At 37.3% G+C, this 24,303-nt stretch overlaps 8 protein-coding genes across 10 annotated transcripts; 1 reads left to right on the forward strand and 7 right to left on the reverse strand.

Moving 5' to 3' along the window:
* Window positions 1-445: 445 nt before the first annotated feature.
* LOC131976002 (hepcidin-like) lies at window positions 446-1,427 on the reverse strand. The gene is made up of 3 exons (XM_059338858.1): window positions 1,100-1,427; window positions 930-1,004; window positions 446-798 (listed from the first exon to the last, which is right to left on the reverse strand). The coding sequence occupies exons 1-3, from the start codon at window positions 1,184-1,186 to the stop codon at window positions 694-696; spliced, it is 267 nt and encodes an 88-aa protein (XP_059194841.1). The 5' UTR covers window positions 1,187-1,427; the 3' UTR covers window positions 446-693.
* Window positions 1,428-3,526: 2,099 nt separating this feature from the next.
* LOC131976001 (hepcidin-like) lies at window positions 3,527-4,248 on the reverse strand. The gene is made up of 3 exons (XM_059338857.1): window positions 4,147-4,248; window positions 3,977-4,051; window positions 3,527-3,844 (listed from the first exon to the last, which is right to left on the reverse strand). The coding sequence occupies exons 1-3, from the start codon at window positions 4,231-4,233 to the stop codon at window positions 3,740-3,742; spliced, it is 267 nt and encodes an 88-aa protein (XP_059194840.1). The 5' UTR covers window positions 4,234-4,248; the 3' UTR covers window positions 3,527-3,739.
* A 2,276-nt stretch (window positions 4,249-6,524) lies between these two features.
* Window positions 6,525-7,362, reverse strand: LOC131976000 (hepcidin-like). The gene is made up of 3 exons (XM_059338855.1): window positions 7,179-7,362; window positions 7,009-7,083; window positions 6,525-6,875 (listed from the first exon to the last, which is right to left on the reverse strand). The coding sequence occupies exons 1-3, from the start codon at window positions 7,263-7,265 to the stop codon at window positions 6,771-6,773; spliced, it is 267 nt and encodes an 88-aa protein (XP_059194838.1). The 5' UTR covers window positions 7,266-7,362; the 3' UTR covers window positions 6,525-6,770.
* A 2,088-nt stretch (window positions 7,363-9,450) lies between these two features.
* On the reverse strand, window positions 9,451-10,414 carry LOC131975999 (hepcidin-like). Its single transcript, XM_059338854.1, has 3 exons — window positions 10,106-10,414; window positions 9,935-10,009; window positions 9,451-9,801 (listed from the first exon to the last, which is right to left on the reverse strand). Exons 1-3 carry the CDS (start codon window positions 10,190-10,192, stop codon window positions 9,697-9,699), a joined length of 267 nt encoding a protein of 88 aa, XP_059194837.1. The 5' UTR covers window positions 10,193-10,414; the 3' UTR covers window positions 9,451-9,696.
* Window positions 10,415-12,397: 1,983 nt separating this feature from the next.
* Window positions 12,398-13,254, reverse strand: LOC131975996 (hepcidin-like). Its single transcript, XM_059338852.1, has 3 exons — window positions 13,054-13,254; window positions 12,882-12,956; window positions 12,398-12,748 (listed from the first exon to the last, which is right to left on the reverse strand). The coding sequence occupies exons 1-3, from the start codon at window positions 13,138-13,140 to the stop codon at window positions 12,644-12,646; spliced, it is 267 nt and encodes an 88-aa protein (XP_059194835.1). The 5' UTR covers window positions 13,141-13,254; the 3' UTR covers window positions 12,398-12,643.
* Window positions 13,255-15,736: 2,482 nt separating this feature from the next.
* Window positions 15,737-21,600, reverse strand: LOC131975992 (hepcidin-like). 3 transcript variants are annotated; one of them, XM_059338847.1, is made up of 3 exons: window positions 21,399-21,600; window positions 16,111-16,188; window positions 15,737-15,977 (listed from the first exon to the last, which is right to left on the reverse strand). In XM_059338847.1, the coding sequence occupies exons 1-3, from the start codon at window positions 21,483-21,485 to the stop codon at window positions 15,855-15,857; spliced, it is 288 nt and encodes a 95-aa protein (XP_059194830.1). In that variant the 5' UTR covers window positions 21,486-21,600; the 3' UTR covers window positions 15,737-15,854. The 3 variants fall into 3 exon arrangements, with proteins under 3 accessions (XP_059194830.1, XP_059194829.1, XP_059194831.1); XM_059338846.1 differs by lacking the exon at window positions 21,399-21,600 and adding an exon at window positions 16,291-16,481; XM_059338848.1 differs by lacking the exons at window positions 15,737-15,977; window positions 16,111-16,188 and adding exons at window positions 20,847-21,081; window positions 21,222-21,299 and having other exon boundaries at window positions 21,399-21,598.
* LOC131975988 (hepcidin-like) lies at window positions 18,173-19,017 on the forward strand. The gene is made up of 3 exons (XM_059338841.1): window positions 18,173-18,372; window positions 18,476-18,560; window positions 18,684-19,017. The coding sequence occupies exons 1-3, from the start codon at window positions 18,286-18,288 to the stop codon at window positions 18,809-18,811; spliced, it is 300 nt and encodes a 99-aa protein (XP_059194824.1). The 5' UTR covers window positions 18,173-18,285; the 3' UTR covers window positions 18,812-19,017.
* Window positions 21,601-22,186: 586 nt separating the features above from the next.
* LOC131975989 (hepcidin-like) lies at window positions 22,187-24,210 on the reverse strand. The gene is made up of 3 exons (XM_059338842.1): window positions 24,013-24,210; window positions 23,836-23,913; window positions 22,187-23,695 (listed from the first exon to the last, which is right to left on the reverse strand). The coding sequence occupies exons 1-3, from the start codon at window positions 24,097-24,099 to the stop codon at window positions 23,570-23,572; spliced, it is 291 nt and encodes a 96-aa protein (XP_059194825.1). The 5' UTR covers window positions 24,100-24,210; the 3' UTR covers window positions 22,187-23,569.
* Between the last annotated feature and the right edge of the window lie 93 nt (window positions 24,211-24,303).

Consider the following 24,303-nt stretch of genomic DNA (forward strand, 5'->3'; position numbering starts at 1 on the left):
CTTTTTTATTTTATTTTGTCATGCATGGCAACTATTTGTCATGAAGCAATGTTAGCATCAACAAACAGCACCATATTTTGAAACATGAAAGGCGAACACCCCTAGATTACTAAAATATCTTAAAGTTAGTACTTTCAGTAAAATCAAAACCCATTCATAATATTTAAATGCACAGCTTATACAATACAGTGTCATTAGTATGGCTAAAATATCTATGTAATATTATCTGAGTTTACAGTTTACAAAAATCCATGATCCCTTTACAAGCTCAGTATTTCTGTATTATCTATAACATACATGCTTATCGCAGGAGACGCATCTGATACACCATTAAAAGAAAAGTTCACGCTTTCAATAGACACCAAAAGACAAAACATATCTAATGCGATAATTAAATGTTTTTCTCTTTATTTTTCATAGTTATTGTCAAAAGAACATGTTCACACATTGTATATTAGTTAAATGAAAGTTTATTGTGAAAATACACAGTAGTATAGTGTGTTTGTACAGTGTGTGAATGATGCAGTTACATCACTGAGCAAATATTAAATAACACCATGACCAAATCCAGTAACATCCTCAGATATTTACAACCACAAGTACAATTGAAAGTGGTAAAATTGCTTTTGTAGAAATTTGTATCACTCATAATTTAGTTGGTGTTGTAGAAATCTCATCTTCTCGCAGGAATCTTCAGAAATCACAGCGGACACCGCACATGACCCCGTCTCGAGTCGGGTAGCAGTAAGGTGTGCATTTCATGCCTCTGCTGCGTTTCTGCCTGAAGTTCAACGGCATCTGTGTGAAAGACGAGACATTAGTGAAGTGTTCACCTCCAACATCATTTAGTTTCTTCTCTCTCGTTCTCTTCAAACAACATTAATTGGTTCATGGTATTTAACTTCATTTATTCAGTTAACTGAACGTACCTTCCATTCTTCTGTCATCTCTTCTTGTTCAGCAGCTGGATTGTCGTTGCTCATCAGCTCCTCTGGCTCTTGTACCTGTTGATGAATTTTGCACATTAAGAACGTCATCTTAGCATTTTTTAACACTTACAGCTACAAAGAAAATGAAATGAGTAAAGTTATGTTCTTACCCCAGTGATTGGGACAGCAGAGCTCTCCTGGACACAAATGAAGGCGAGCATGACGGCCACTGCAACTGCAACACTGAATGTCTTCATCTTAGGAGAGGACAGCTGGTTTAGTTGTTCAGCAGATAGAAACTAGATGTTTTCTGATCTTCTGGTGACTCTTGTCAGGTCTTTGAGTTCTGTCTGTCTGATGGTTGAGTTTGTAAGAAGCACTGTTATTTATACTCAGACTTGCTTCCAGGAATGAACTTTGCATCATGACTGACTGGGAATGGCATTGGGAATTTTTCTTCTTTCGACATTGGGCCATATTGTTTGTTCCACAACAGCAAAAAAAAACATGAACTTTTGAATCCATCATATTTGATATGATGTTCTTGTCTGTGGTAGAAAAAGCACTGTATTTCGAAAGACTGCACAGGTCCTGATATTGACTGAGTTGTATTTCCTCGACCTATGAGAAAAGTCAAGAAGAGAACCCATGTTGAATATCTTTTGCTCAGTGTAAATGACGGTTTTAAACTTTAAATTAAACTTTGACATTGAATTAGATACTTGTGGATGCAAGGACATGGTGCCAATGATGATATGTCACAGTCATACCTTTACCTTTGCACAATGTGCTTCCCCTGACTGTGGCTCTTTCCTTTTCCATCAAGTTGACTTATTTTTTTACCCACAACACGTCCCTTAACAACCGAACGTGCTAACCAATTGCATCACAGAGACAAGTCTGACATACAGCTGCATTTGCCATTGAATTCTGTTTGTCGCGCTTAAAATATGTATTCATTGTATGATAAGTGGAGTTCCCTAACATCCCCTGGGGTAGCTGAATATGCTAGGCAGTTTTAATTACTAACACTCAAATAACATCATTGTTAACTATTTCAGTTATTGCATAATAAACAGGACCCTGCAGTTCATAAAATAATTCATGACCCATATTTGAAAGATCTCATTTGATCAAATATGTATTGCAATAACCAAAATCCCCTGTTTGCTCTATCTGGTGGAATGGCCCACATTAAATTATTATCAAATATTATATTATCTGCCCTTTCTAACAAAAGAATAAAGGGTGTAATTATGTGAATAATAACATTACCAATAGATATTTTCAGGTGTAATTTCATGACAGTTTGATCCATGTTTAATGAAGAAAATGTAAATGGTGTTTTGTTTTGTGACTATAATGTATTGGGAGAGCATTTAAGTGTATTTATAATAACATGATACCTAATACTTTGTCAACAGAAGAGCCAAGAGAGACAAACGAGACAAGTAAAGCATGAGGATGTTTCAGCCTGTGGAAGAAGGTCAAATCTGGGAACCAGAGGGTCTAAGGTTCAAATCCCAGGACTGACGGGTCACGGTCTGAGGGCTGCAAGTCACCTAACCCAGATATTCTGTTTAGTGTGTTTACTGTGTGCACTCAGATCATTGAGTACATATGAATTACAGCATTACCAAATCAATTATTAACGTCAGTGTAAAACACAAGGTTGCCAATGATAAATCAATAGTGGTGGACATGACATAACAAAAAGGAAACATTTCCTGATCACTACCTGCAACAACTAAAATCTCCCTTTTAACCCTGTCATTCACTGAAAACCCTTCTGGTCCTGTGTGCTGGCTCATGTGACCACAACAGCAGCATTTACAAACATCATGTTTGGCTCCACATCTGATGGAATTTGAAATTTTTCTTAATAAAGGGGAGCATAACCTCATCTTAAACCAAGAGTAGAATCAGCATGTCATGTTAAACAAAGTTATTTGCCAACTGAGCATTAACAGCAGGTCCCCTTGTTGTAATCTTGTTTCTTTTATTTTGTCATGCATGGAACTTATTTGTCATGAAGCAATGTTAGCATCAACAAACAGCACCATATTTTGAAATATGAAAGGTGAACACCCCTAGATTACCAAAAATATTTAAGTTAGTATTTTCAGTAAAATCAAAACCATTCATAATATTTAAATGCAGAGCTTATAAAATACAGTGTCATTAGTATGGCTAAAATGTCCCCCCCTACACACACACACACACACCATCCCACCCCTCCTTGTATTCCAAACTAGGAAAATATGATCAGATGGGAATCCGATCAGAAAGCATCTCACAATGTTGTGCTGTTGAAAGTTATTTTTTAATTTATTATTATCTAGGTAATATTATCTGAGTTTACAGTTTACAAAAACCCATGGTCCCTTTAAAAGCTCATGTATTATCTATAACATACATGCTTATAGCAGGAGACGCATCTGATACACCATTAAAAGAAAAGTTCACGCTTTCAATGGACACCAAAAGACAAAACATATCTAATGCGATGATTAAATGTTTTTCCTCTTTATTTTTCATAGTTATTGTCAAAAGAACATGTTCACACATTCATTAGTTAAATGAAAGTTTATTGTGAAAAGACACAGTAGTATAGTATGTTTGTACAGTGTGTGAATGATGCAGTTACATCACTGAGCAAATATTAAATAACACCATGACCAAATCCAGTAACATCCTCAGATATTTACAACCACAAGTACAATTGAAAGTGGTAAAATTGCTTTTGTAGAAATTTGCATCACTCATAATTTAGTTGTTGTTGTGGAAATCTCATCTTCTCGCAGGAATCTTCAGAAATCACAGCGGACACCACACATGACCCCGTCTCGAGTCGGGTAGCAGTAAGGTGTGCATTTCATGCCTCTGCTGCGTTTCTGCCTGAAGTTCAACGGCATCTGTGAGAAAGACAAGAGACATTAGTGAAGTGTTCACCTCCAACATCATTTAGTTTCTTCTCTCTCGTTCTCTTCAACAACATTAATTGGTTCATGGTATTTAACTTCATTTATTCAGTTAACTGAACGTACCTTCCATTCTTCTGTCATCTCTTCCTGTTCAGCAGCTGGATTGTCGTTGCTCATCAGCTCCTCTGGCTCTTGTACCTGTTGATGAATTTTGCACGTTAAGAACGTCATCTTAGCATTTTTTAACACTTACAGCTACAAAGAAAATAAAATGAGTAAAGTCATGTTCTTACCCCAGTGATTGGGACAGCAGAGCTCTCCTGAACACAAATGAAGGCGAGCATGACGGCAACTGCAACTGCAACACTGAATGTCTTCATCTTAGGAGAGGACAGCTGGTTTAGTTGTTCAGCAGATAGAAACTAGATGTTTTCTGATCTTCGGGTGACTCTTGTCAGGTCTTTGAGTTCTGTCTGTCTGATGGTTGAGTGTGTAAAAAGCACTGTTATTTATACTCAGACTTGCTTCCAGGAATGAACTTTGCATCATGACTGACTGGGAATGGCATTGGGAATTTTTCTTCTTTCGACATTGGGCCATATTGTTTGTTCCACAACAGCAAAAAAAAACATGAACTTTTGAATCCATCATATTTGATATGATGTTCTTGTCTATGGTAGAAAAAGCACTGTATTTCGAAAGACTGCACAGGTCCTGATATTGACTGAGTTGTATTTCCTCGACCTATGAGAAAAGTCAAGAAGAGAACCCATGTTGAATATCTTTTGCTCAGTGTAAATGACGGTTTTAAACTTTAAATTAAACTTTGACATTGAATTAGATACTTGTGGATGCAAGGACATGGTGCCAATGATGATATGTCACAGTCATACCTTTACCTTTGCACAATGTGTTCCCCCTGACTGTGGCTCTTTCCTTTTCCATCAAGTTGACTTATTTTTTTACCCATAACACGTCCCTTAACAACCGAACGTGCTAACCAATTGCATCACAGAGACAAGTCTGACATACAGCTGCATTTGCCATTGAATTCTGTTTGTCGCGCTTAAAATATGTATTAATTTTATGATAAGTGGAGTTCCCTAACATCCCCTGGGGCAGGTGAATATGCTAGGCAGTTTTAATCACTAACACTCAAATAACATCATTGTCAACTATTTCAGTTATTGCATAATACACAGGACCCTGCAGTTCATAAAATAATTCATGACCCATATTTGAAAGATCTCATTTGATCAAATATCTGTTGCAATAACCAAAATCCCCTGTTTGCTCTATCTGTTGGAATGGCCCACATTAAATTATGATCAAATATTACATTATCTGCCCTTTCTAACAAAAGAATAAAGGGTGTAATTATGTGAATAATAACATTACCACTAGTTATTTTCAGGTGTAATTTCATGACAGTTTGATCCATGTTTAATGAAGAAAATGTAAATGGTGTTTTGTTTTGTGACTATAATGTATTGGGAGAGCATTTAAGTGTATTTATAATAACATGATACCTAATACTTTGTCAACAGAAGAGCCAAGAGAGACAAACGAGACAAGTAAAGCATGAGGATGTTTCAGCCTGTGGAAGAAGGTCAAATCTGGGAACCAGAGGGTCTAAGGTTCAAATCCCAGGACTGACGGGTCACGGTCTGAGGGCTGCAAGTCACCTAACCCAGATATTCTGTATAGTGTGTTTACTGTGTGCACTCAGATCATTGATACATATGAATTACAGCATTACCAAATCAATTATTAACGTCAGTGTAAAACACAAGGTTGCCAATGATAAATCAATAGTGGTGGACATGACATAACAAAAAGGAAGCATTTCCTGATCACTACCTGCAACAACTAAAATCTCCCTTTTAACCCTGTCATTCACTGAAAACCCTTCTGGTCCCGTTTGCTGGCTCATGTGACCACAACAGCAGCATTTACAAACATCATATTTGGCTCCACATCTGATGGAATTTAAGATTTTTCTTAATAAAGGGGAGCATTACCTCATCTTCAACCACGAGTAGAATTAGCATGTCATGTTAAACAAAGTTATTTGCCAACTGAGCATTAACAGCAGGTCCCCTTGTTGTAATCTTGCTTCTTTTATTTTGTCATGGATGGAACTTATTTGTCATGAAGCAATGTTAGCATCAATAAACAGCACCATATTTTGAAATATGAAAGGTGAACATCCCTAGATTACTAAAATAAATTTAAGTTAGTATTTTCAGTAAAATCAAAACCATTCATAATATTTAAATGCAGAGCTTATACAATACAGTGTCATTAGTATGGCTAAAATGCCATCCCACCCCTCCTTGTATTCCGAACTAGGAAAATAAGATTAGATGGGAATCCGATCAGAAAGGCATCTCACAATGTTGTGCTGTTGAAAGTTATTTTTAATTTATTATTATCTATATAATATTATCTGAGTTTACAGTTCACAAAAATCCATGGTCCCTTTAAGAGCTCAGTATTTCTGTATTATCTATAACATACATGCTTATAGCAGGAGACGCATCTGATACACCATTAAAAGAAAAGTTCACGCTTTCAATAGACACCAAAAGACAAAACATATCTAATGCGATAATTAAATGTTTTTCCTCTTTATTTTTCATAGTTATTGTCAAAAGAACATGTTCACACATTGTATATTAGTTAAATGAAAGTTTATTGTGAAAATACACAGTAGTATAGTATGTAAGTACAGTGTGTGAATGATGCAGTTACATCACTGAGCAAATATTAAATAACACCATGACCAAATCCAGTAACATCCTCAGATATTTACAACCACAAGTACAATTGAAAGTGGTAAAATTGCTTTTGTAGAAATTTGCATCACTCATAATTTAGTTGTTGTTGTAGAAATCTCATCTTCTCGCAGGAATCTTCAGAAATCACAGCGGACACCACACATGACCCCGTCTCGAGTCGGGTAGCAGTAAGGTGTGCATTTCATGCCTCTGCTGCGTTTCTGCCTGAAGTTCAACGGCATCTGTGTGAAAGACAAGAGACATTAGTGAAGTGTTCACCTCCAACATCATTTAGTTTCTTCTCTCTCGTTCTCTTCAAACAACATTAATTGGTTCATGGTATTTAACTTCATTTATTCAGTTAACTGAACGTACCTTCCATTCTTCTGTCATCTCTTCTTGTTCAGCAGCTGGATTGTCGTTGCTCATCAGCTCCTCTGGCTCTTGTACCTGTTGATGAATTTTGCGCGTTAAGAACGTCATCTTAGCATTTTTTAACACTTACAGCTACAAAGAAAATGAAATGAGTAAAGTCATGTTCTTACCCCAGTGATTGGGACAGCAGAGCTCTCCTGAACACAAATGAAGGCGAGCATGACGGCCACTGCAACTGCAACACTGAATGTCTTCATCTTGGGAGAGGACAGCTGGTTTAGTTGTTCAGCAGATAGAAACTAGATGTTTTCTGATCTTCTGGTGACTCTTGTCAGGTCTTTGAGTTCTGTCTGTCTGATGGTTGAGTGTGTAAAAAGCACTGTTATTTATACTCAGACTTGCTTCCAGGAATGAATTTTGCATCATGACTGACTGGGAATGGCATTGGGAATTTTTCTTCTTTCGACATTGGGCCATATTGTTTGTTCCACAACAGCAAAAAAAACATGAACTTTTGAATGCAGTAATATTATATATAATGTTCTTGTCTGTGGTAGAAAAAGCCCTGGATTTCGAAAGACTGCACAGGTCCTGATATTGACTGAGTTGTATTTCCTCGACCTATGAGAAAAGTCAAGAAGAGAACCGGTGTTGAATATCTTTTGCTCAGTGTAAATGACGGTTTTAAACTTTAAATTAAACTGTGACATTGAATTAGATACTTGTGGATGCAAGGACATGGTGCCAATGATGATATGTCACAGTCATACCTTTACCTTTGCAGAATGTGCTCCCCCTGACTGTGGCTCTTTCCTTTTCCATCAAGTTGACTTATTTTTTTACCCACAACACGTCCCTTAACAACCGAACGTGCTAACCAATTGCATCACAGAGACAAGTCTGACATACAGCTGCATTTGACATTGAATTCTGTTTGTCGCGCTTAAAATATGTATTAATTTTATGATAAGTGGAGTTCCCTAACATCCCCTGGGGTACCTGAATATGCTAGGCAGTTTTAATTACTAACATTCAAATAACATCATTGTTAACTATTTCAGTTATTGCATAATACACAGGACCCTGCAGTTCATAAAATAATTCATGACCCATATTTGAAAGATCTCATTTGATCAAATATCTGTTGCAATAACCAAAATCCCCTGTTTGCTCTATCTGGTGGAATGGCCCACATTAAATTATTATCAAATATTATATTATCTGCCCTTTCTAACAAACGAATAAAGGGTGTAATTATGTGAATAATAACATTACCAATAGATATTTTCAGGTGTCATTTCATGACAGTTTGATCCATGTTTAATGAAGAAAATGTAAATGGTGTTTTGTTTTGTGACTATAATGTATTGGGAGAGCATTTAAGTGTATTTATAATAACATGATACCTAATACTTTGTCAACAGAAGAGCCAAGAGAGACAAACGAGACAAGTAAAGCATGAGGATGTTTCAGCCTGTGGAAGAAGGTCAAATCTGGGAACCAGAGGGTCTAAGGTTCAAATCCCAGGACTGACGGGTCACGGTCTGAGGGCTGCAAGTCACCTAACCCAGATATTCTGTTTAGTGTGTTTACTGTGTGCACTCAGATCATTGAGTACATATGAATTACAGCATTACCAAATCAATTATTAACGTCAGTGTAAAACACAAGGTTGCCAATGATAAATCAATAGTGGTGGACATGACATAACAAAAAGGAAACATTTCCTGATCACTACCTGCAACAACTAAAATCTCCCTTTTAACCCTGTCATTCACTGAAAACCCTTCTGGTCCCGTTTGCTGGCTCATGTGACCACAACAGCAGCATTTACAAACATCATGTTTGGATCCACATCTGATGGAACTTAAGATTTTTCTTAATAAAGGGGAACATTACCTCATCTTAAACCACGAGTAGAATTAGCATGTCATGTTAAACAAAGTTATTTGCCAACTGAGCATTAACAGCAGGTCCCCTTGTTGTAATCTTGTTTCTTTTATTTTGTCATGCATGGAACTTATTTGTCATGAAGCAATGTTAGCATCAACAAACAGCACCATATTTTGAAATATGAAAGGTGAACATCTCTAGATGAGTAAAATATATTTAAGTTTGTATTTTCAGTAAAATCAAAACCCACTCATAATATTTAAATGCAGAGCTTATACAATACAGTGTCATTAGTATGGCTGAAATGTCTTATCTATGTAATATTATCTGAGTTTACAGTTTATAAAAATCCATGGTCCCTTTACAAGCTCAGTATTTCTGTATTATCTATAACAAACATGCTTATAGCAGGAGACGCCTCTGATACACCATTAAAAGAAAAGTTCACGCTTTCAATGGACACTCAAAGACAAAACATATCTAATGCTATAATTAAATGTTTTTCCTCTTTATTTTTCATAGTTATTGTCAAAAGAACATGTTCACACATTGTATATTAGTTAAATGAAAGTTTATTGTGAAAATACACAGTAGTATAGTATGTAAGTACAGTGTGTGAATGATGCAGTTACATCACTGAGCAAATATTAAATAACACCATGACCAAATCCAGTAACATCCTCAGATATTTACAACCACAAGTACAATTGAAAGAGGTAAAATTGCTTTTGTAGAAATTTGCATCACTCATAATTTAGTTGTTCTTGTGGAAATCTCATCTTCTCGCAGGAATCTTCAGAAATCACAGCGGACACCGCACATGACCCCGTCTCGAGTCGGGTAGCAGTAAGGTGTGCATTTCATGCCTCTGCTGCGTTTCTGCCTGAAGTTCAACGGCATCTGTGTGAAAGACAAGAGACATTAGTGAAGTGTTCACCTCCAACATCATTTAGTTTCTTCTCTCTCGTTCTCTTCAAACAACTTCAACTGGCTCATGGTATTTAACTTCATTTATTCAGTTAACTGAACGTACCTTCCATTCTTCTGTCATCTCTTCTTGTTCAGCAGCTGGATTGTCGTTGCTCATCAGCTCCTCTGGCTCTTGTACCTGTTGATGAATTTTGCACGTTAAGAACGACATCTTAGCTTTTTTTTAACACTTACAGCTACAAATAAAATAAAATGAGTAAAGTCATGTTCTTACCCCAGTGATTGGGACAGCAGAGCTCTCCTGAACACAAATGAAGGCGAGCATGACAGCCACTGCAACTGCAACACTGAATGTCTTCATCTTAGGAGAGGACAGCTGGTTTAGTTGTTCAGCAGATAGAAACTAGATGTTTTCTGATCTTCTGGTGACTCTTGTCAGGTCTTTGAGTTCTGTCTGTCTGATGGTTGAGTTTGTAAGAAGCACTGTTATTTATACTCAGACTTGCTTCCAGGAATGAACTTTGCATCATGACTGACTGGGAATGGCATTGGGAATTTTTCTTCTTTCGACATTGGGCCATATTGTTTGTTCCACAACAGCAAAAAAAAACATGAACTTTTGAATCCATCATATTTGATATGATGTTCTTGTCTGTGGTAGAAAAAGCACTGTATTTCGAAAGACTGCACAGGTCCTGATATTGACTGAGTTGTATTTCCTCGACCTATGAGAAAAGTCAAGAAGAGAACCCATGTTGAATATCTTTTGCTCAGTGTAAATGACGGTTTTAAACTTTAAATTAAACTTTGACATTGAATTAGATACTTGTGGATGCAAGGACATGGTGCCAATGATGATATGTCACAGTCATACCTTTACCTTTGCACAATGTGCTTCCCCTGACTGTGGCTCTTTCCTTTTCCATCAAGTTGACTTATTTTTTTACCCACAACACGTCCCTTAACAACCGAACGTGCTAACCAATTGCATCACAGAGACAAGTCTGACATACAGCTGCATTTGCCATTGAATTCTGTTTGTCGCGCTTAAAATATGTATTCATTGTATGATAAGTGGAGTTCCCTAACATCCCCTGGGGTAGCTGAATATGCTAGGCAGTTTTAATTACTAACACTCAAATAACATCATTGTTAACTATTTCAGTTATTGCATAATAAACAGGACCCTGCAGTTCATAAAATAATTCATGACCCATATTTGAAAGATCTCATTTGATCAAATATGTATTGCAATAACCAAAATCCCCTGTTTGCTCTATCTGGTGGAATGGCCCACATTAAATTATTATCAAATATTATATTATCTGCCCTTTCTAACAAAAGAATAAAGGGTGTAATTATGTGAATAATAACATTACCAATAGATATTTTCAGGTGTAATTTCATGACAGTTTGATCCATGTTTAATGAAGAAAATGTAAATGGTGTTTTGTTTTGTGACTATAATGTATTGGGAGAGCATTTAAGTGTATTTATAATAACATGATACCTAATACTTTGTCAACAGAAGAGCCAAGAGAGACAAACGAGACAAGTAAAGCATGAGGATGTTTCAGCCTGTGGAAGAAGGTCAAATCTGGGAACCAGAGGGTCTAAGGTTCAAATCCCAGGACTGACGGGTCACGGTCTGAGGGCTGCAAGTCACCTAACCCAGATATTCTGTATAGTGTGTTTACTGTGTGCACTCAGATCATTGAGTACATATGAATTACAGCATTACCAAATCAATTATTAACGTCAGTGTAAAACACCAGGTTGCCAATGATAAATCAATAGTGGTGGACATGACATAACAAAAAGGAAACATTTCCTGATCACTACCTGCAACAACTAAAATCTCCCTTTTAACCCTGTCATTCACTGAAAACCCTTCTGGTCCCGTTTGCTGGCTCATGTGACCACAACAGCAGCATTTACAAACATCATGTTTGGATCCACATCTGATCGAATTTAAGATTTTTCTTAATAAAGGGGAGCATTACCTCATCTTAAACCACGAGTAGAATCAGCATGTCATGTTAAACAAAGTTATTTGCCAACTGAGCATTAACAGCAGGTCCCCTTGTTGTAATCTTGTTTCTTTTATTTTGTCATGCATGGAACTTATTTGTCATGAAGCAATGTTAGCATCAACAAACAGCACCATGTTTTGAAATATGAAAGGTGAACATCTCTAGATGAGTAAAATATATTTAAGTTTGTATTTTCAGTAAAATCAAAACCCACTCATATTATATATATATTATATATAATATTTAAATGCAGAGCTTATACAATACAGTGTCATTAGTATGGCTGAAATGTCTTATCTATGTAATATTATCTGAGTTTACAGTTTATAAAAATCCATGGTCCCTTTACAAGCTCAGTATTTCTGTATTATCTATAACATACATGCTTATAGCAGGAGACGCATCTGATACACCATTAAAAGAAAAGTTCACGCTTTCAATGGACACTCAAAGACAAAACATATCTAATGCTATAATTAAATGTTTTTCCTCTTTATTTTTCATAGTTATTGTCAAAAGAACATGTTCACACATTGTATATTAGTTAAATGAAAGTTTATTGTGAAAATACACAGTAGTATAGTATGTAAGTACAGTGTGTGAATGATGCAGTTACATCACTGAGCAAATATTAAATAACACCATGACCAAATCCAGTAACATCCTCAGATATTTACAACCACAAGTACAATTGAAAGTGGTAAAATTGCTTTTGTAGAAATTTGCATCACTCATAATTTAGTTGTTGTTGTGGAAATCTCATCTTCTCGCAGGAATCTTCAGAAATCACAGCGGACACCACACATGACCCCGTCTCGAGTCGGGTAGCAGTAAGGTGTGCATTTCATGCCTCTGCTGCGTTTCTGCCTGAAGTTCAACGGCATCTGTGTGAAAGACAAGAGACATTAGTGAAGTGTTCACCTCCAACATCATTTAGTTTCTTCTCTCTCGTTCTCTTCAAACAACATTAATTGGTTCATGGTATTTAACTTCATTTGTTCAGTTAACTGAACGTACCTTCCATTCTTCTGTCATCTCTTCCTGTTCAGCAGCTGGATTGTCGTTGCTCATCAGCTCCTCTGGCTCTTGTACCTGTTGATGAATTTTGCACGTTAAGAACGTCATCTTAGCATTTTTTTTTACACTTGCAGCTACAAAGAAAATAAAATGAGTAAAGTCATGTTCTTACCCCAGTGATTGGGACAGCAGAGCTCTCCTGAACACAAATGAAGGCGAGCATGACGGCCACTGCAACTGCAACACTGAATGTCTTCATCTTAGGAGAGGACAGCTGGTTTAGTTGTTCAGCAGATAGAAACTAGATGTTTTCTGATCTTCTGGTGACTCTTGTCAGGTCTTTGAGTTCTGTCTGTCTGATGGTTGAGTGTGTAAAAAGCACTGTTATTTATACTCAGATTTGCTTCCAGGAATGAACTTTGCATCATGACTGACTGGGAATGGCATTGGGAATTTTTCTTCTTTCGACATTGGGCCATATTGTTTGTTCCACAACAGCAAATAAACCATGAACATTTGAATTCAGTAATATTATATATAATGTTTTTATCCGTGGTAGAAAAAGCACTGGATTTCGAAAGACTGCACAGGTCCAGATATTGCAAGGTGAGTCTTATCTCTTCGACCTATGAGCAAAGTCCTCCACAAGAAGGGAACCCATGTTGAATATCGTTTGCTCAGAGTAATTGATGGTTTTAATTACTAACACAAAAAGAAAAAATCATTGTCAACTACTTGGATAATACACAGGAACCTGCAGTTCAATAAAAAATAATTCATGACATATTTGAAAGATCTTATTTGATCAAATATCTATTGCAATAACCAAAATCCCCTACTTACTCTATCTGTTGGAATGGCTCCACATTTAGTTAAATAATACCTTATCTAACCTTTCTAACAAAATAAGTATGAATGGTGTTATCAGGTGAATATAATAACATTACAAATACACGGTCGCCCATAAAGTTGGAATAATTGTCTGTTAATTGTGGTTTTATTTTCTTTGTGATATGTTTGGAAGTGATTGATTATTAACGTTTGAGAAGATATACACTTTATCTATCAATAATAAATCACATTGTCCCAGTCATTTCCTGGAAAGAGCTAAAAAATCAAAACATAAAAAAAAAAAAAAGCAACCGTGTAGTTATTTTCGGGTGTAATTTTATGACAGTTTGATCCATTTCTAATGAAGAAAATGTAAATTATTTTTTGTGTGTTGTGTCTGTGGAAGTGAGAGATCATCTAAGAGTAATTATAATAGAATAATATCTAATTATTTGTCTTAAGTTAGCAGTGCGAAGAAGAGCAGAGAGACAAATGAGACAACAAGTAAAGTGTCAGTCTTGTAACCAGCGAATCGCTGGTTCAAGTCCCAGGCCTGACTGACAGCTCAATGGCTGAGGAAGGCACCTAACCCAAATATTCTATTTAGTGTGTTTACTGAGGGCACTCAAAACACTGAGTATGAACTACAGCCTGACCAAATCAATTATTAATCAATTGTGTGTCAGTTGCGAATGATAAATCAATAATGACTTAAAAGGAACCATTTAATGATCACTATCTGCATTGAAACAACTAAACTCTCCCTTTTAACTTTGTCCTTCACTGAAAACCCATATGGCCTACACTGCAAAAAAAGAAAAGTTGGGTGAACTCAAAATTTCAAGGCAACAAACTTCGATAAAATTTTAAGTTTTGTTTTTGAGTTTGCTCAACTCTGAATTCGGATTTTTGTCAACTCAACTGTAAGTTGTACTAATTCATAATTTTACATTGTAATAACTTTTAATTCTTACTTCTGCTAACTTCTGCAATGTGCTGAATTGGCACGATTAACGCCGCTATGAAATGTCAGCTAATGTTGCAACCACAATTTTGAGTTAGCATTGATACGCTAATGGCTACTCTTGTAGGTGTAACAAGCAGCGCCGCTAGCATCAGTTAGCCGCTAGCTTTCGCTAATGAATTTCACGGCTTTCCTGCATTTCACAACAAAGAAATAAGAGTTAGCAGAACTATTGTCCCTTGTTGTGAACCCCAACTTAAAGATATAAGTAACAACAACTCACACACTTGTTTTTGAGCATACAACTGGCTTCCTTGTTGTGCTAACTTGCATTATTGCCCTAAATGTCAATCATTTATATTTCCAAGTTTAGGCTACCAACTTAAATCACTGTTTTAGGCCAAAAAATACAAGTTGGCTTTTTTGCAGTGTATGTGCTGGCTCATGTGATCATAACAGCAGCATTAACAACCAGTATTACGTTTCAGTATAATGTGCTTTTTCAAACTCTAACTGAATGGTTTTTTCACAGAAAGAGGGGATTGAGGCTAGTGGCAAGGGTCTGCTGTGGCTCAGATGGTAGAGCAGTTGCCCTCTGATCAGGAGGTCAGTGCTCCTGGCAGTCTATATGTCAAAGTATTCTTGGGCAAGACACTGAAGCCCAAGTTGTTTCCGATGCTGTGCTAGGTGTGTGAGTGTGTGTAAATGGTTATTTACTGATTAGCAGGTGGCTTATTGGAGGGTAGCCTTGGCCACCAGTGTATGAATGTGTGTGTGAACGGGTGCATGATGATCTCAAGTGTAAAAGCAATTTGAGTACAAGTGCAGTCCATTTATCATAGTAGAATAATTGCAAAGTAGGTTTTTTTATAGCAGGTTTTCACCACTGGTAATTCAGCTGTATTCAGCAGGTACTTCCTGTCTATATATATATATACTTTTTATAATTTTTTCATGTGTGACAGTTAAAAGAAAGTCACAAGACAAATTACCATGTTTATGCTATCACAGTTTGTCTGTTCTTTGTTTATACTCATTATTAAAAGAACATGTTCACACATTGTATATAAGTATTAATGAACTTTATTATGATAGTATACAGTAGTATCTGCAGATATCCCATAAAGTGTGTGGATGGAACAGTATCATCCTTTAGTAATTCAGATTAAAAAAAAGCTCTACTCTTGGACACTTGAGGGGCAGTGGCCATGGGAGCAGCAGTGATGGCACAGTTGGCAATGGTTGCCATGGCAGCTATGGCAGCAATTGCTTTGACGCTTCTCTCTGATGTTGGACAGCATCTGTGTGAAAGACAAGAGACATTAGTGAAGTGTACACCTACAACATGACCTCTCACTGTGTTTGTCCTCTCTCCTTCTCTAGAGACAACAGTTTATGGTTTTTGGCTTTATCCACTCAGTTAACTGAACGTACCTTCCCCAATCTCCCTGGCAACTCTTGATGTTCAGCAACTGGATTGTCGTTGCTCTTTGGCTCTTCCGGCTCTTGTACCTGTTGATGAATTTTGTTCTTTTAGAAACAACAACTGAGCAAAACACTCAGGCAGCAAATGTAGCTATTTAGCAAATAAAATGAGTAAAGTCATGTTCTTACCCCAGTGATTGGGTCAGCAGAGCTCTCCTGGATACAAATGAAGGCGAGCATGATGGCCACTGCAACTGCAACACTGAATGTCTTCATCTTAGGAGAGGACAGGTGGTTTAGTTCAGCAGATAGAAACTAGATGTTTTCTGATCTTCTGGTGACTCTTGTCAGGTCTTTGAGTTCTGTCTGTCTGATGGTTGAGTGAGCAAAAAGTACTGTTATTTATACTCAGCCAGGTCATTGTTACCTCATCACTGGCAGAATCTTACCTGATTCCAATGATGGACTTTGCATCATGACTAACAAAGGGACATTTTCAACTTTTAACCTTGACCGTATTTTTTATGTTACAAAACAGCAAAGCAATTATGAACTCCTAAATTTAATCGTACACTGTAAAAAAAGATAAACAATAACTACTCAATAAAATTGAGGCAACAGATTGCAGGCAATATTATTAATTAAATCTAACTACGTTAGAAGTTCAGAAAATCACAACTTAACAGGAAGTGCCTGTCAATTAAAAACGGACTAATTCTATTGTGTTGGATTCATTGAAAATTCTCTTGATTTAGAATTACATACACATGAAGATTATATTTAATGTGATCAAAATAAGTAGATTCTATCTCAAACATTTTTATATTAAGCTACTTAAACAGCTACCTCAAAATCAAGGACACATTTATATTTAATACATTTTATCAAATATACTAAGTAAAATGAAATGACTACAGAATAATTTATTACAGTGTTTTATATGGAATACACTTTTTCCTGAGGGAAACAGAAAATAACTGTTAGCTGTTTAGTTGCACTGTCCGGAGGTTTTGTGATACAGCAATATGTCCCCATATGATGTTTGGAGAATAAATGATCGAAAAGTAAAGTTGAAGCTAATTGAGTACGGAAATAACAGGATTCATACGTTTTGGGAATCCTCAAGTGGCCAGCAGCAGCAGAAATGTTACTTTTCAAGTCTTGAAGAGCATCAAGTTTTAAGAAGGATGTAACATAGTTTAATTAACTGTTTTCCATATTCCGTATATATATTCCATATACATCATGTCTAAAATAAATAATGTTAATGAGAAGTTATGTAATTCTTACTTTTGTATAATCTTAATCTATAATGATGTAAAACACACTACACTGTGAATTATTGTAGCCTATTTATTTACTATTTGAAATGTTCACATGATTACACACCATTTAGAATAAAAGTGCTTCTCTGTTTTGCCAGTTTGTTTACATGACAGAACGTGCTAGAAAGAGAACATATGGTAATATTTAACTAAAGGTGGGCTGAATCAAACACATTTGGAGCCATTTATGGTTGTTGACATTGACACTGTGTTCAGCCGAAGCCAGCACATGGGTCAGCAGGGTTATCAAAAGAGTAATTCACATAAATGGGGGATTTTGGTTTTTGCAATTGATACGTCTTAATTATATATATTGTTTCTGTGCTCTTAAGGGGATTTATTAAATGGATTATGTTATACTGCTTCCTGTGTATGATGGAAGAACTGAAGTTACTCAGATTTATTCTAATAAAGTGCTTCTTTTACAATGAGCAAAGACATTGAACAGGGTTCTCTTTCTTTGTGGAAAAAAATGTGGCTCAGTCATCTCAGTCTTAAACAGGCCTGTCTTGTTTCTTTCAGGTAAAACTACATTAAATATCGTTTAATTTTAGTTAATAGTCCATGGTTCATTTACTGTTGTGAACAGAAACAGACAATATGTCCAAAGGTCAAAAGCTGAAAATTTCCCATTTCTGTTTGAACATCAGTCAGTCATGATGCAAAGTCCATCAGTGGAAGCAGGTAAGATTCTGCCAGTGATGAGGGAACAATGACCTGGCTGAGTATAAATAACAGTACTTTTTGCTCACTCAACCATCAAACAGACAGAACTCAAAGACCTGACACGAGAGTCACCAGAAGATCAGAAAACATCTAGTTTCTATCTGCTGAACTAAACCACCTGTCCTCTCCTAAGATGAAGACATTCAGTGTTGCAGTTGCATTGGCCGTTGTGCTCGCCTTCATTTGTATCCAGGAGAGCTCTGCTGACCCAATCACTGGGGTAAGAACATGACTTTACTCATTTTATTTGCCTATTAGCCACACCTTGAGCATTTCGTCAAAATGCTATGATGTTGTTTCTAATAGTAAAAATGAATCAACAGGTACAAGAGCCAGAGGAGCCGGAGGAGCCGATGAGCAACGACAATCCAGCTGCTGAACATCAAGAGTTGCCAGGGAGATTGGAGAAGGAACGTTCAGTTAACTGAATGAATGAAGCCAAATACCATGAACCAGTTGATGTTGTGTCCAGAAAAAGAGAGAGGACAAACACAGTGAGAGATCTTTACTTGTGTCTCTTGTCTTTCATACAGATGCTGTCCGACATCAGACAGAAGCGCCAAACCAATTGCTGCCCTTACACCACCCATGGCGGCCATGAGTGTATACTCTGCGGCGGCTCTCATGGCCACGACCCCATACTCAAAGCGCCCGAGTAGAGATTTTTTCTCTTAATACAATTCAACAACTTTCAACTTGTGATTGTAAGTATGTGAGGATGTTACTGGATTTGGTCATGATGTAGTTCATATGTTCTCAGTGATGTGACTGCATCATCCACACACTACACTGAATATCTACAGATACTGATGTGTTTTATCACAATAAAGTTTCAATTGACTTCTATACAATGTGTGAACATGTTCTTTTGACAATAAACAATTGACAGACAAACAGTTCATTCTAGTATCAATATCAGGTTGTTTTTCTCACATTCTAAAGATCAAAGGTCAAGTTCACTGTGATATCAATATAACTGCAAAAAGGCTTTTATGGCCATTATTCATCATCATAACTCAGGAACAGAAGAGGGTCATTTGGTTGGACAGTGACGTGGTAACACCAATGTTGAATATGTTGTGATTGTAGAACTTCTGAGCCTCTGGGTTAAACATGTGTGAAACATCCACATTGTATAATTTGTAGCTTCTCTGCAGCATCGTCCACATTTGAGGCATTGTTTACTGTCATGGCTGTACATGAGTCTGGACAGACATGGATGCACTTGCCTGGTGTGTGGGTCAAATCATCAGTCAGCATATCTAATTGAGACTGGTAAATCACATTTTAATAAGATTTACATCATCAACAACTATGTGATGATCATTAATGTTTCTAAACCTCTTTGCCTTCTGACGGCCCACCACTCAGGGGTTAAGATGCTTTTTTACTGATTCTTTCTTTCAGAGGCTGTAGTGGGCTCAGTTTGGAAGCTGCTGGTGCTAACCATGTTGTGATGTTGTGGTTGTAGGAAAGAGGCAGAAATAATGTTCCAAAGTGAACATAAATTTTAACGAGGGAAAAAGTCATGGCCATTTTTAAAGAAGTCCCTTGACCTCTGACCTCAAGATATCTGAGTTAAAATCAACTATTGTATTTTAATATTACTGCATACTGGGGTCCCTAAACAATCTTAGATTTGCATAAGTTGGGTATGATTGGAAAACTGAGACTCTTGTGGGTTAAATGATCCCAATTATAAACACATTTGATGAGGCTAATCTCCATAGCAGCAATTTAATTGCAGTGAGAGCATTTCTTGAAACTTGACCTCACTGTGTAAAATGACCTGTTGTTACCTCTAGGACAATCACAGCATCATGAGCTCATTTGCAGTTAAAAACACATTTATGGTCATTACACAGTTGTTCATGGTGTGAATACTATTAAAATGTGCTCTTACCAGATTTGAAATAGTTCTGAATTGACTGAATCTTAAGTTAAAGTAGTTGTGTAGTACGAGTGTCATTGTTCCAATATCCCATTGATCTGACAGATTGTCCTTTTTCAAAAAAGGTAGAATTATTATTATATTAATAGAATAATCGCAGAGTAGGGTATTTATAGCAGATTTTCACCACAGATAATTCAGCTTTGTGTGTATTCAGCAGGTATTTTACGACCATTCAGCCTTCATGTTAAACATGCTGCATAAAATAACTTTCTCAGATAACGTTTTTTATTTTATAAAACCTTTTTTGTTTGTGACAGTTGAAAGAAAATTAGCACTCACTATCAACACTACAAGACTATATATGTTCTAACTGCTTTCACGAATTATGGAGCGACGCCTGCGAGCTAGTTCAGGCAGGCAACTCGAGCTGTGCTGCCATACACATGACATGCCCCACTCCTCATACATCCTCCACTAAAACACACCCTCTATCCAATCTGGCGCTCTATTTAAAATGAGAGTAATCCTCGCTCTCCTCTGCCTGCCTATGCTGCTGCTACATCTGTACTGCCGCTTGCTTTCTCAGTCCCACCACCACCCCAGCATCCAACTGTAGGCTCCGACTGGGGGATTTATTGCATCACTCCTCAATACCTCATGTAACTGCTGAGGAGTGATTTAGTCGGAGCCTAGACGCCAAATCTAATCTATGTTTATTGTCCAATAAACACATTTTGTATCACGTGAGTTGTCTGACCGAAGTTTGTTTATGTTCATTGTTAAAAGAACCTGTTCACATATAAGTCACAATACACTTTATTGTGGGAGTACACAGTAGTATCTGCAGATATTCCATAGAGTGTGGGGATCATGCTCACATCCCTAAGAACAGTAATATCCTCAGATAATTCAGCTAAAAAAGCTCTACGATAGCCAAGAGATATGGCAGTGTTGGCAGCCATCGCAGCCTGATTTCCTGTCATGGCAGTTATCGCAGCAAATGACTTGACGCTTCTCTCTGATGTTAGACAGCATCTGTGTGAAAGACAAGAGACAATAGTCAAGTGTTCACCTCCAACATGACCTCTCACTGTGTTTGTCCTCTCTCTTTCTCTGGACACAACATCAACTGGTTCATGGTATTTGGCTTCATTCATTCAGTTAACTGAACGTACCTTCTCCAATCTCCCTGGCAACTCTTGATGTTCAGCAGCTGGATTGTCGTTGCTTATCGGCTCCTCCGGCTCTTGGACCTGTTGATGAATTTTGCACTTTTAGAAAGAACTTAGCAAAACACTCAGTCGGCAAATGTAGCTATTGAGCAAATGAAATGAGTAAAGTCATGTTCTTACCCCAGTGATTGGGTCAGCAGAGCTCTCCTGGATACAAATGAAGGCGAGCACGACGGCCACTGCAACTGCAACACTGAATGTCTTCATCTTAGGAGAGGACAGGTGGTTTAGTTCAGCAGATAGAAACTAGATTTTTTCTGATCTTCTGGTGACTCTTGTCAGGTCTTTGAGTTCTGTCTGTCTGATGGTTGAGTGTGGAAAAAGTACTGTTATTTATACTCAGCCAGGTCATTGTTACCTCATCACTGGCAGAATCCTATCCGCTTCCACTGATGGACTTTGCATCATGACTTAAAATAAATCTCGCCCTCTGATCAGGAGGTCAGTGCTCCTGGCAGTCTATATGTCAAAGTATTCTTGGGCAAGACACTGAAGCCCAAGTTGTTTCCGATGCTGTGCTCGGTGTGTGAGTGTGTGTAAATGGTTATTTACTGATTAGCAGGTGGCTTATTGGAGGGTAGCCTTGGCCACCAGTGTATGAATGTGTGTGTGAACGGGTGAATGATGATCTCAAGTGTAAAAGCAATTTGAGTACAAGTGCAGTCCATTTATCATAGTAGAATAATTGCAGAGTAGGGTTTTTATAGCAGGTTTTCACCACTGATAATTCAACTGTATTCAGCAGGTACTTCCTGTCTATTCAGCCTTCAAGTTAAATGTTCATCTCATCGGGTTCTACAATTTCCACAAATCACTGGGACCTTATATATTAAATATATGTGTGTGTATATATATATATATATATATATATATATATATATATACATATATATATATATATATATATATATACATATATATATATATATATATATATACACACACATATATATATATATATATATATATATATATATATATATACCGTAACGCCGGTGATCTCGCTACGAGCCAGGGGACAGCGGGGCCGCCGAGAGACCCACAGCAGCTTGTTTATTGCCCATAAAATCAGTGGATGTGTGTGGCTGAATGACATGAGGGGGAATAAAGCGTGAAAATAAATAATCTTGCAGAAAGCGAGAACTGGAGAAGCAAATCAGCAAGCAACACTCTCTCACAGACACACACACAACAAACATCCATTTCTGTCGCTCTACAAACGTCATCTGGTATAACTGATACGATTGGCTAAGAGCTACTTACAGACGCTTTTGATAGACATTCTAAGGGCCCAATAAACGGCTCCGGAGGATTGTAAACCACGCCTCCTCTACGGAGAAATGAACGGCTGGTTTCCAGACTAATTACAATTTAGTCTGGTGTTAGCCAGGCTATGTTACAGCTACAAGAGAAGCCATTAGGGTATCAATGCTAACTCAAAATTGTGGTCGCAACATTAGCTGACATTTCGTAGCAGCGTTACAATCGTGCCAATTCAGCACATTGAAGAAGTTAGCAGAAGTAAGGATTAAAAGTTATTACAATGTAAAAGTTAGTACAACTTATAGTAGTTGACAAAAATCTGAATTCAGAGTTGAGCAAACTCAAAAACAAAACTTAAAATATTTAGTTTAATTGTCCAACTTAAAATTTTATTGAAGTTGCCTTGAAATTTTGAGTTCACCCAACTTTTCTTTTTTTGCAGTGTAGTTGTGTAGTACGAGTGTCATTGTTCCAATATCCCATTGATCTGACAGATTGTCCTTTTTCAAACTCTAACTGAATGGTTTTTCCACAGAAAGAGGGGATTGAGGCTTGTGGCAAGGGTCTGCTGTGGCTCAGATGGTAGAGCAGTCGCCCTCTGATCAGGAGGTCAGTGCTCTTAGTAGAATAATTGCAGAGTAGGGTATTTATAGCAGATTTTCACCACAGATAATTCAGCTTTGTGTGTATTCAGCAGGTATTTCCCGACCATTCAGCCTTCAAGCTAAATATGCTGCATGAAATAACATTCTTAGATAACGTTTTTTATTTTATAAAACCTTTTTTGTTTGTGACAGTTGAAAGAAAATTAGCACTCACTATCAACACTACAAGACTAAATATGTTCTTACTGCTTTCATGAATTGTTTGTTTATGTTCATTGTTAAAAGAACATGTTCACATATAAATCACAATAAACTTTACTGTGGTAGTACACAATAGTATCTGCAGATATTCCATAGAGTGTGGGGATCATGCTCACATCCCTAAGAACAGTAATATCCTCAGATAATTCAGCTAAAAAAGCTCTACGATGGCCGACAGTGGCCATGAGGGCATTGATGGCAGTGTTGGCAGCCGTCGCAGCCTGATTTCCTTTCATGGCAGTTATGGCAGCAAATGATTTGATGCTTCTCTCTGATGTTAGACAGCATCTGTGTGAAAGACAAGAGACAATAGTAAAGTGTTCACCTTCAACATGACCTCTCACTGTGTTTGTCCTCTCTCTTTCTCTGGACACAACATCAACTGGTTCATGGTATTTGGCTTCATTCATTCAGTTAACTGAACGTACCTTCTCCAATCTCCCTGGCAACTCTTGATGTTCTGCAGCTGGATTGTCGTTGCTTATCGGCTCCTCCGGCTCTTGTACCTGTTGATGAATTTTGCACTTTTAGAAACATCTTAGCAAAACACTCAGTCAGCAAATGTAGCTATTGAGCAAATGAAATGAGTAAAGTCATGTTCTTACCCCAGTGATTGGGTCAGCAGAGCTCTCCTGGATACAAATGAAGGCGAGCACGACGGCCACTGCAACTGCAACACTGAATGTCTTCATCTTAGGAGAGGACAGGTGGTTTAGTTCAGCAGATAGAAACTAGATGTTTTCTGATCTTCTGGTGACTCTTGTCAGGTCTTTGAGTTCTGTCTGTCTGATGGTTGAGTGTGGAAAAAGTACTGTTATTTATACTCAGCCAGGTCATTGTTGCCTCATCACTGGCAGAATCCTATCCGCTTCCACTGATGGACTTTGCATCATGAC

This window comes from Centropristis striata, chromosome 8, assembly GCF_030273125.1.
Source record: "Centropristis striata isolate RG_2023a ecotype Rhode Island chromosome 8, C.striata_1.0, whole genome shotgun sequence".
NCBI lineage: Eukaryota > Metazoa > Chordata > Actinopteri > Perciformes > Serranidae > Centropristis > Centropristis striata.